Source organism: Labrus mixtus, chromosome 12 (genome assembly GCF_963584025.1).
Source record: "Labrus mixtus chromosome 12, fLabMix1.1, whole genome shotgun sequence".
Classification (NCBI taxonomy): Eukaryota; Metazoa; Chordata; class Actinopteri; order Labriformes; family Labridae; genus Labrus; species Labrus mixtus.
Genome location: NC_083623.1, coordinates 23,616,712 through 23,626,484, shown reverse-complemented (window position 1 = coordinate 23,626,484; position 9,773 = coordinate 23,616,712). Strand labels below are relative to the sequence as shown.

Sequence of the window (9,773 nt, the reverse complement as noted above, 5' to 3'; positions counted from 1 at the left end):
ACTGAGCGACAGTATGGAAATGTCTGCAGAGGTGGTTTAAGATGCATCATTTTATTAGTAAGAAGCTGGATAATCAGTATGTTACCTTGAAACTATCAGTAGAATTCAAACACCAAACACTGCATGTGATATCTGATGAACACTTTCCTTTCAGCTTTGTAATTTAATGTACTGGTAGTTATATTTGTGCAGTTTAGTTTAAGTATGTATACATGTGCCCTGTCTAAATTTTAGCAGCACCTTTATCTACAATGACAAAAACAACAAAACATTGAATGAACCATTTATATCCAGAATCTCCATCATGATCTTACTTCTCATTTAATTCACATTATAACAGATTTTAAATGTTTGTTTACTTCTGTATTTCTGGCAAAACACCAGCCATGCAACTACACCTTATCTACAATGTAGTGCCTCTACTCTAATAAATACTTTGACTTCATAGTTATCTCATTAATTTGAACGTAGCCTGTGAATACTATTAGACACAGCAAGACTTCAAAAATGCAGAAGAAACTTTTATTAACATGAACAGCAGACAGAACACTGAAAACACTTTGTTAGAATGTTACATTTTCATGGCAGATTTTGACAATTTAAGGTTTAGGCAAGCTCCTCCTCGCCTTCCTCCTCAAACTCTCCCTCCTCGTCGGCGGTGGCGTCCTGGTACTGCTGGTACTCTGACACCAGGTCGTTCATGTTGCTCTCAGCCTCGGTGAACTCCATCTCATCCATACCCTCTCCGGTGTACCAATGGAGGAAAGCTTTGCGCCTGAACATAGCTGTGAACTGCTCAGAGATGCGCTTGAACAGCTCCTGGATGGCTGTGCTGTTGCCGATGAATGTGGCAGCCATCTTGAGGCCACGGGGAGGAATGTCACAGACAGCGGTCTTCACGTTGTTGGGGATCCATTCAACGAAGTAGCTGCTGTTTTTGTTCTGCACGTTCAGCATCTGTTCGTCCACCTCCTTCATGGACATGCGGCCACGGAAGATAGCAGCCACTGTCAGGTAGCGGCCGTGACGTGGGTCGCAGGCAGCCATCATGTTCTTTGCGTCGAACATCTGCTGGGTGAGCTCTGGTACAGTGAGGGACCTGTACTGCTGGCTGCCTCGGCTTGTGAGGGGAGCGAAGCCTGGCATGAAGAAGTGCAGACGAGGGAATGGCACCATGTTTACAGCCAGCTTCCTCAGGTCGGCATTGAGCTGTCCGGGGAACCTGAGGCAGGTGGTAACGCCGCTCATGGTGGCAGAGACGAGGTGGTTGAGGTCACCATATGATGGGGTTGTAAGTTTAAGGGTGCGGAAACAGATGTCATACAGGGCCTCGTTGTCAATACAGAAGGTTTCGTCTGTGTTTTCTACAAGCTGGTGGACTGACAGTGTGGCGTTGTAGGGCTCAACGACTGTGTCTGATACTTTGGGTGAGGGCACCACGCTGTAGGTGTTCATAATACGGTCGGGGTACTCTTCACGGATTTTGCTGATGAGCAGTGTGCCCATCCCAGAGCCAGTACCACCACCAAGAGAGTGTGTGAGCTGGAAGCCCTGCAGGCAGTCACAGCTCTCTGCCTCCTTCCTCACTACTTCCAGGACAGAGTCCACCAGCTCTGCACCCTCTGTGTAGTGACCTTTGGCCCAGTTGTTTCCAGCACCACTCTGGCCTAGAAGAGGAAAAGAAACGGGAATTAAGCTTAACAGTACTTAAATGCAAAATGAGAAGTAGCTAGGAATGTAGGGACAAATGAACAATTACCAAAAACAAAGTTGTCTGGCCTGAAGAGCTGGCCGAAGGGTCCGGATCTCACAGAGTCCATGGTTCCTGGCTCCAGATCCACCAGCACAGCACGTGGAACATATTTGCCACCTTCAAGAAGCATATAGGACGTGAGGGTAATGTTCACAAAAATGCCAAAAAGTTTATGCCTATTAAAACATCTAATTCAACCTTACCTGTGGCTTCATTGTAGTAGACATTGATCCTGTCAAGCTGCAGGTCACTGTCACCGTGGTATGTGCCAGTTGGGTCAATGCCGTGCTCATCACTGATCACCTCCCAAAACTGAAATATAATAAAACTTATGAAGACATTGTTGGCTGATGAAACATAAACAAGTGACAGGGGAATGAGTGGGCAGTAATGGAAAGTGGATGCAGGTCATTATGTATCGGTTGTAGCAGTTCTATAGAGGTTGATTAGATCATTGTTCAACTACAACTTCCCGCCGCTCAGCAGAGCGCGCGGCCTCATCGCCGATTGGCTGCGACTAGCTACGTCATTAACCGCCAACATGGTCACAACTGTTTTAATCATAAACACGCGGACCTTTGTTCAATTCACATTACAGCCCAAGACGAGCGAAAACACTCATTTCCTATATTTCGCATTGCGGGAACGATTACGTCCACCGAATAAAATGAAAATAATGATTTGAATCATCCGCAGTGGTTAACTGATATCTACCGGTTGAGTTCTTCAAACAACCGGTGTACAAATCATTAACACAATTTATCAGATTTGTAAATTCAGAAAAATCGATTTATATTCGTTACAATTCGATGCATCACGGGGCACTGGTGGCGTAGTGGTTTGTGCAAGTGCCCCATGTATGGAGGCTATGGTCCTCAAGGCGGACGGCCCAGGTTCAAATCCAGCCTGCGGCTCCTTTGCATGTCATTTCTCTCTCTCTCTCTGATTTCCAACTCTATCCACTGTCCTATCTCTCCATAAAAGGCACAAAAAGCCCAAAAATAAATCTTTAAAAAAAAAAAAAACAATTCGACCATCACAACCCATAAAAGCAGCTCTTGAGATTTTAGGTTTGGATTACACATTAAAGTAACATTTTCATAAGTAGGACACAAAGCAGCACAGAGGACGCCGCGTTTCTTTTCTAAAATATATCGATTTCAATCGCACAAAAAACATAAAAAGCTGTACTAACCTTGGCACCAATCTGGTTTCCGCACTGACCGGCCTGGAGATGCACAATTTCCCTCATTTTGTTTTTGTTTGGTGGACTGACTGCTTCAATGAATGACTTATAGTGTCTGTTAGCGTGTACCGACGCTGCGCAACCATCTATTTTATACTACAGCTGAGCCCCGCCCTCTACCCCTCAGCTCGAACGTTTGTTGGCTAATTTCTTTATGATTGATGTACACGAACAGATTTAGACCAATTAAATCGTCCCTGTCTTCTCCACTATTGGTCCAGTATGTCTGTCAATCACATTCGTGTCAAACTATGACTACCGTCTAATCTGTCGACGTTGGCCATGACGTTGACCTACGTCCCTCATGATGGCGGAAAAGAAATGCGACACCGACAACAGATTTAATTAATGTCACAGCCGCATGCAAGCCAGACTGTAAATATTATATACATTATATTATATTATTATATATTATTTTACATGCAAGCGTGTAAAATGAAACTCATCGATCAGCTAATCTTATTAAACTATTTTGACTGTATCTAGTTATAAAACGTCAAGTCAATTTTAAATATTTAAAACAAAAATACACTGTTGGTCTACTAGATATTAAAAAAGATTGAACAGCTAAAAAGAACAGAACCATTTATTAAATAAAAAATGTACATCTATAGTGAAAATATATCTTTATATCTTAAACTGTATTAATTCATTTTTCACTTTGACTTGGCTGTGATAACTTTTTTTGATTCATGACGATTTTATAGTTTTTATGTAGCCTACTTATAACTTGGGTTTTAATTAAGTGCTATAATATATATACAGTGTATGTACCTGTAAATCTATATATTAAAAAATAAAATTACACACATTATTATGCAGTCTTAAACCGAGAGATCTTCACTTGCTGTTTGGCTGCTTTTATTTTGAAATAAAGTAAGGACCTTCTGGTGTATCGAAGGTTACGACAATAACTTAACCTCGTAAAAATAAACTGATTATCGTCAAGACACTAATATTGTAAGCAGAATTAATGATTTTTTAAATAAAAAAATATGGGGTTTTGAAAACAGGACTATGTATTTAATTTGGAGAGCAGCAAGAGACTTTAAAACTGCGTTTGATGCTTTATGGTACCAATATATAAGAAGCATGTAACAGGAGAGTTGTAATTCCCTAGTTTCTGGAGTATTCACCTTTTATTTCCTGCTAAGGCTACAACACATGGAATTACTTGGAAAATAATTGTCTGTATTAACCCCACTATTTTTGATATCTTTCAAGAATGAGTGACAGCAGAGTGATGATTAAAATATTTATTATAAAAACAGACATCACATACATAGCATGGTTTGGGTGAAAAGTTGCAAGACTCAGTCCAGACTGTTGCAGTACATTTAGGGGACAAAGACGGTTTCTTTCAAATGAAGCCAGTAAACGAGGCAGACTGAGCTGTTCATCCTGGCCTTTACACGAGGCTCTGACTGAAAACACTACAGTCACATTTAATGGTGATTCCCACTTCAGAGCTGAGCTTTAGGTCACATGATAACCCCCCTTTGCCTTTTAAAAAGCAAAATACAAAGACAAGCAAGCACACAGAGGAAAACATGCAGAAAAAGAGCAACTTAATTACATGCAAAAAAAATAATAATTCAATGCAAAAACTCCACATTCAAAAAGTAAACTTAATATTTATATACAGGTTGGCTTCAGGGGTCTTCAAGGTTTCATGGTAAAGAGATAAATACAGCAGATTTGGCAACACCATTCACAAGTAATGACCACTACTGTGAAAGAGAACAAAAAAAAACATGCACACAACTTTTAACAATTCTAAACAAAACTCAGGAAATCATTTATAAGACACATCACTCAAATAGAAAAAAATGACACATCAAACAAAAACTGTTCCTGCAGCAGTAGCATCAACTTCATCTGCTTATTCTACAGACATAAGAGGTATTAGCACTCAAATACCGCACTTCACATCTTACACCATGAAGACAACAAAAGACATGCTGACCAAAGGGCTCTTCAGCTAGAAAATAACCATTAATTTACAATGACTCAGCTACATGTTTACTAGTAAACAAACTTCATATCCCACAAATCCACACGTCTCTCCCCACCGGTTCACACTCCTGCAGAAACAGCAAACTTGCATGTACAATGATCTTTAACCAAAAGAGGGAACCACTTTTTCTCATCTGCAAGAAATTAAAAATGTTCCTAGATAATGTGCTAACATCTTCTAAAGCTGTAATGTTATGATACGTGTGAGGGGAAAAAAGACATAACATTACAAGCAAACATTTTCTTGATATTTAAGGGGGAAAAAAAAGGAACATAAAATCCAGAAAAAAAGTTTGAGAAAAGTGGTCTTAATAATCCATTTTAAGATCATGAACACTGCACAGCTGCACTGATCCAAATCATTCAAAATCCAACTTGCACCATGTCGCACACATTAGGATCAAACTGTTACACCAACTGTGTTTACATCTTTGTATAAATATATATTTGATATTTGATTATATAGTCAGCACGTTGAGTGATTTATCTTTGTCCCTCAACCTCTTATTTTGGAAAAAATAATTGGCAGACATCAATTAAAGGCCAGCTTCAATTCTTGTCTCTTAAACACAAACATTTCTATACTTTAAACTTTCGCTTATTAATTGATGGGACACAAAAATAGAACCCAACTTGGGGAAGTTTAGACACAGTTTAAGGCGCTTAACGAACAGTAACACTGACAGACAACATTTTAAGGGCATAAATATAAATTTCATCCATGCCATGTTTGTGGCTCTTAGCAACAGGGCAAAGAGCCTGGAACCTCGAGCATATAGCTTAGAGTGTGCAGCGGGTCAGTAGCAGCTCAGGTGATAGGGCACACTAGCCAGGATCCACACCGACTGCAGGTTTAAAGCGTAAATACATACAAGACAGATAAATATTAAAGGAGGACCGGTCCATGGCACTGTTTTCGGGCTGTTTGTATATTGCACTTTGTGTAGTAAAAAGTTAATCGGTACATTACTCAGAGTTCATCTCAGAAACATTTTCTGAAAATGATCTGCGGTCCGTACTCCTCGTATTCTTCATGACTGATCCATGCGGAGCTGAAGGTGGGCAGGTTGGCAAGCACTGCTCCTCCCCTCCACACTGAAAAGTCTCTGTCCTTCGGGCTGGTGACATGAACACTCTCCCCCGTGTCGGGGGGAACCAGTCCTTTGATTTCAGCCTGGAGCCGCTCAGGCAGGCCATCCAGCAGGGTGTTCCCTCCTACAGGAGCAGATAGAAAGGAAACTCAAAACATGACCAAAGCAGTGCTACAAAAAGGGCGTGTACTCAAACGATCATTTTCATTTTTGTATTTTGGTGTACTGTGACTTTATTTTTATAGGTACTCTCCTCATAGCAGGTTCTCTGGGTTCTTCACATGATGGAACTAAACAAACAGAGTTACTGAAGGGGCACCTCATGAAGCTAACGGTTAATCATTCTACCTTACCTGCTTTCCTCTAACTGCTAAAATAAATAGCAAATGTTCTAAGTCTTCACAGCAGGTACACACACCTACACATTCACACACTGATGGCAGAGGCTGCTATGTGAAGTGACCATCACAAGTAGTTAATCCCTTTCATAGACATTCACACGCAGCGGGAGCAACTTTGGGTTATGTGTCCTGCCGAAGGACACATTGAACATGTGGCTGCAGGAGCTGGGGATCGAACCCCGACCTTCCAGTTGAGAGATGACCGACTCTACCAACTGAGCCACAGCCGCCCAAAATCCATCTGACATGCATCCATTTCAGTCAACAGTAAGACTGCTACTTTGAGCACTGAAGTTTAATTCATAAAGTTTATAAATATATAGGTTTTAGGATCAAATAACTTTAGACTGTGTGCTCTCTTTTTGTCCAGGGCAGTACGGTCTTTAGAAATATTGATGATTTAAAATGCAGTGCCCTGACATCTGTAGTCGTAATGGGACACTTGGAATTACACACTATATCACGTGAAAAGATGATAGAAAAAAAAAAACAAGTTTATCATGCATAGTTTAGCAGGAATCATGTTAGACGTACAGTATGGCTGAAAAAGTCTGGTTCTGTTTGAGGTTTTCTGCCAGTCATATTCAATGGTTTGAATGGCGTCCAATAAGCTGAATTGTTTCAACTTGTAAACTCATTGGCGCCGTCATTGGCTGGGGGAAGCACACCAACTCCCCGCCCAGAAAAGTACTAACTCAGCCAAAACATCAAAATCCAGACAGAGGACAGAGTCTCTGCAGTCACAGTCACCACCACACATATATGGAGGCCCACAAGTGATGATTGAGCGACATCACTTTGTATAAGTCTATTTTACTTTCTAATGTTCAATGAAACTTTTGCAAACACATACCACACTATCGTTGAAGGAAAGTACTTGCCCTTCAAGCTCTGGACCAAAGAAAATCACAGCTGGATCGCACCTTTAGACTGTCGTGTAACACCATAACTAACATCAGCTGTTACCTGACAGCACGATGTTTCCCAGGAAGCAGCGCCGCAGGTCGATGTCCGAGCTGAGGATTGACTTGAAGACGCTCTCGTGTATCCCGTAATGGTCCCGTCCAATGAGCTCGGGTTTAAAGAGAATCTCAGGGGCCCTGCATGAAGAGAGAGGGGCAGATAGTTTAAGAACATAAAAAGGCAGTTATACTTTTTTGGGAATGTGCTCTAAAAAGAGGCAGGTAGCCAGTCTGAAGTGTTTGCCTTATCCTGCAGGTGCTGCACATGTGTCTCTCTCTTTTACATTTGGTTTTATCCAACAAGACTGAAGTCAGGATGAGCCCCAGACTTGTGTTCCTCTACTCGTGTTAAAATCGGTTTCAGTCGGTCACTTCAGTTCCAATCATCTACATTCTGTGGCAGAGATTGGTGGGGTTGGATTCCTGAACATTTTGGTTGCAGTTTAAGCAGTTCTCCCAAAGATAAAGCTGCTGAGGTCTGTGTAGACGCAGAAACTGACCACAATTAAAACCAGATTAATCCAAAAGCAGCTCTGTTTTTCATGGGGTAATCTGCTATTTATTTTGGGGGACAAAGTTTTAGAATTGCCTCAGTAGATTGTTCTTTCCTGCAGCTGCAACATAGTCTATTGTTACAATCCTTATCTGCATAGGAGCCTGATCAAAGTTAGCCCTCTTTAAGTTTTTGTCTCGGACAGGCTCAGATTGTTACTCTAAATGTCTGGAAACATCACAGAAAGGTTCCCCACAGAGAAAGACCTCTGTGTTCAAGACTGAAATATTTCACCTTTGTCTGAATTGTTTACCAAGAGACAGCTTACACATCACCCTCTTCACCACTAGACTCCATAGACAAAGAAGAGTCCTTATTTGACAGAAAATTCAATGGTTTCGTAGTTTGTTTGTGTAACTGTGGGACTATGATGATTTGAATGGTAAATTGATCATTAAACAATGTTTGTGTAACACAGAAAAGTTTGTAAAATAACAGATTGATTCAGAGGTAGACCAGCAACTTCTGTATTCTGCAAAATAATTACATTCGTCTTCTTGTCGACAGGGATTTTAAGATAGCGGTGGTTGGCTTTTTGTCAAAGGGGAATTTAAGAGATCGGTCTTAAATATGACCAAACTACAGCCTAGGACTCATGTAGCACGCCTCATGTACAGAGGATATAGTCTTTGTTGTAGTGGCCGTGGGTTCAAATCCAACATCGGCCCTTTGCTGCATGTCATATTAACTTGTAGCACTTTAGCAGCAGCAGTGTAGGAGTTAGAAGCCTTTATTGTTTGTGTGTTTAGGAGCTCAGGTATGAAAAACATCACTGATTTAAACTTCTGTTTCAGGTTAGGGAAGATTAGAGATTTGATTTGATATCTTTTGTTTGTTGTTTTAGGCACAGCTAAACTCTGAAGTCAATTAAACTGCTGCTTTGCATCTGAATTTGACTCATACTGCCTGGGTCAATTATGTTTAGATTCCTCTAAACTGGGAAATGACTAACATCTTAAATTGTAAAGAAAGTCAAAGTAAAAAGTAGTTTCAGTTTATATAGTTTATAATGAACAAAGCCAGAACATTACATGTATTGTTCCTAAATGTTGTATTTTTGATAGTGCTCTCCTGCAGGACCCCACCTCGTAGATTGAGTGTCCGTCTAAAGAGGACATGACGTTCAGACGGTTACCTGAACCTCTCTGTGCCGAGTGTGACGATCTGTCCGTCTGGCATGGTGTAATGCATCTCTCTGCAGGACGACCTCCCCCGGCTCAGCTCAGACTCGTAGTTCAGAGCGACACAGCAGCACTTCTCCTTCATCTCCCGCACGATCTCCATCTCTGCTGTGGTGCGCATGCACACGCCTTGTTCCTGCAGGAGCTACGAGCACAACAACAGGGAATCATTTAGCAATCAAAGCAGGACCCCAGACTGATTCAAACATCTCATTGTGATTTTTTACACTTAAATGTAATATAAATCAAGTATATCCTCTGAAAATAACTCTGTGAGTCATGACTGTCTACAATGGGTGTAACACCCGAGTCCCACTGTCTGTGATGTTTTCCGAGTTTTTCCGAGTCATATCTTCAGTTTGTTTACATCGCCGGGATGGCTGGCTGACTCCTCCCCTCACGTATAAAAGTTGTTTAATTGAGGGACTAGAGAAAAGAAGAATAACATACTGTACTCACTGCTTAACTGTGTTTCTAGATCACGCTCATTTCAGGTAAATTTACATGCAGTGTGAAGATACGAGCATAATAAAGATCGCTAGCATTAGCATGCTAACACAACAATGCAGT

The 9,773-nt window shown here is 41.1% G+C and overlaps 2 protein-coding genes across 3 annotated transcripts in view; both read right to left on the bottom strand.

Annotated features, from left to right (window-relative positions):
- Positions 1 to 508: 508 nt before the first annotated feature.
- LOC132985325 (tubulin beta-1 chain-like) lies at positions 509 to 3,067 on the bottom strand. The gene is made up of 4 exons (XM_061052657.1): positions 2,949 to 3,067; positions 1,957 to 2,065; positions 1,760 to 1,870; positions 509 to 1,667 (listed from the first exon to the last, which is right to left on the bottom strand). The coding sequence occupies exons 1-4, from the start codon at positions 3,003 to 3,005 to the stop codon at positions 607 to 609; spliced, it is 1,338 nt and encodes a 445-aa protein (XP_060908640.1). The 5' UTR covers positions 3,006 to 3,067; the 3' UTR covers positions 509 to 606.
- Positions 3,068 to 4,240: 1,173 nt separating this feature from the next.
- LOC132985323 (uncharacterized) overlaps positions 4,241 to 9,773 on the bottom strand; it is a 28,655-nt gene continuing 23,122 nt past the window's right edge. For both annotated transcript variants that reach the window (XM_061052655.1, XM_061052656.1), the window contains exons 21-23: positions 9,158 to 9,348; positions 7,474 to 7,607; positions 4,241 to 6,230 (exon numbers count right to left, since the gene is read on the bottom strand). In XM_061052655.1, coding sequence (XP_060908638.1) covers positions 5,998 to 6,230; positions 7,474 to 7,607; positions 9,158 to 9,348 — 558 coding nt within the window. In that variant the 3' untranslated portion in view covers positions 4,241 to 5,997. The remainder of the gene's footprint in view (positions 6,231 to 7,473; positions 7,608 to 9,157; positions 9,349 to 9,773) is intronic.

Excerpts from the sequence above, each read along its gene's own strand:
- LOC132985325 (XM_061052657.1), bottom strand. The coding sequence starts at position 3,005 with ATGAGGGAAATTGTGCATCTCCAGGCCGGTCAGTGCGGAAACCAGATT. Across the intron at positions 2,066-2,948 it reads GAAACCAGATTGGTGCCAAG|TTTTGGGAGGTGATCAGTGA; the intron begins GTTAGTACAGCT and ends ATTATATTTCAG. Across the intron at positions 1,871-1,956 it reads CTACTACAATGAAGCCACAG|GTGGCAAATATGTTCCACGT; the intron begins GTAAGGTTGAAT and ends TGCTTCTTGAAG.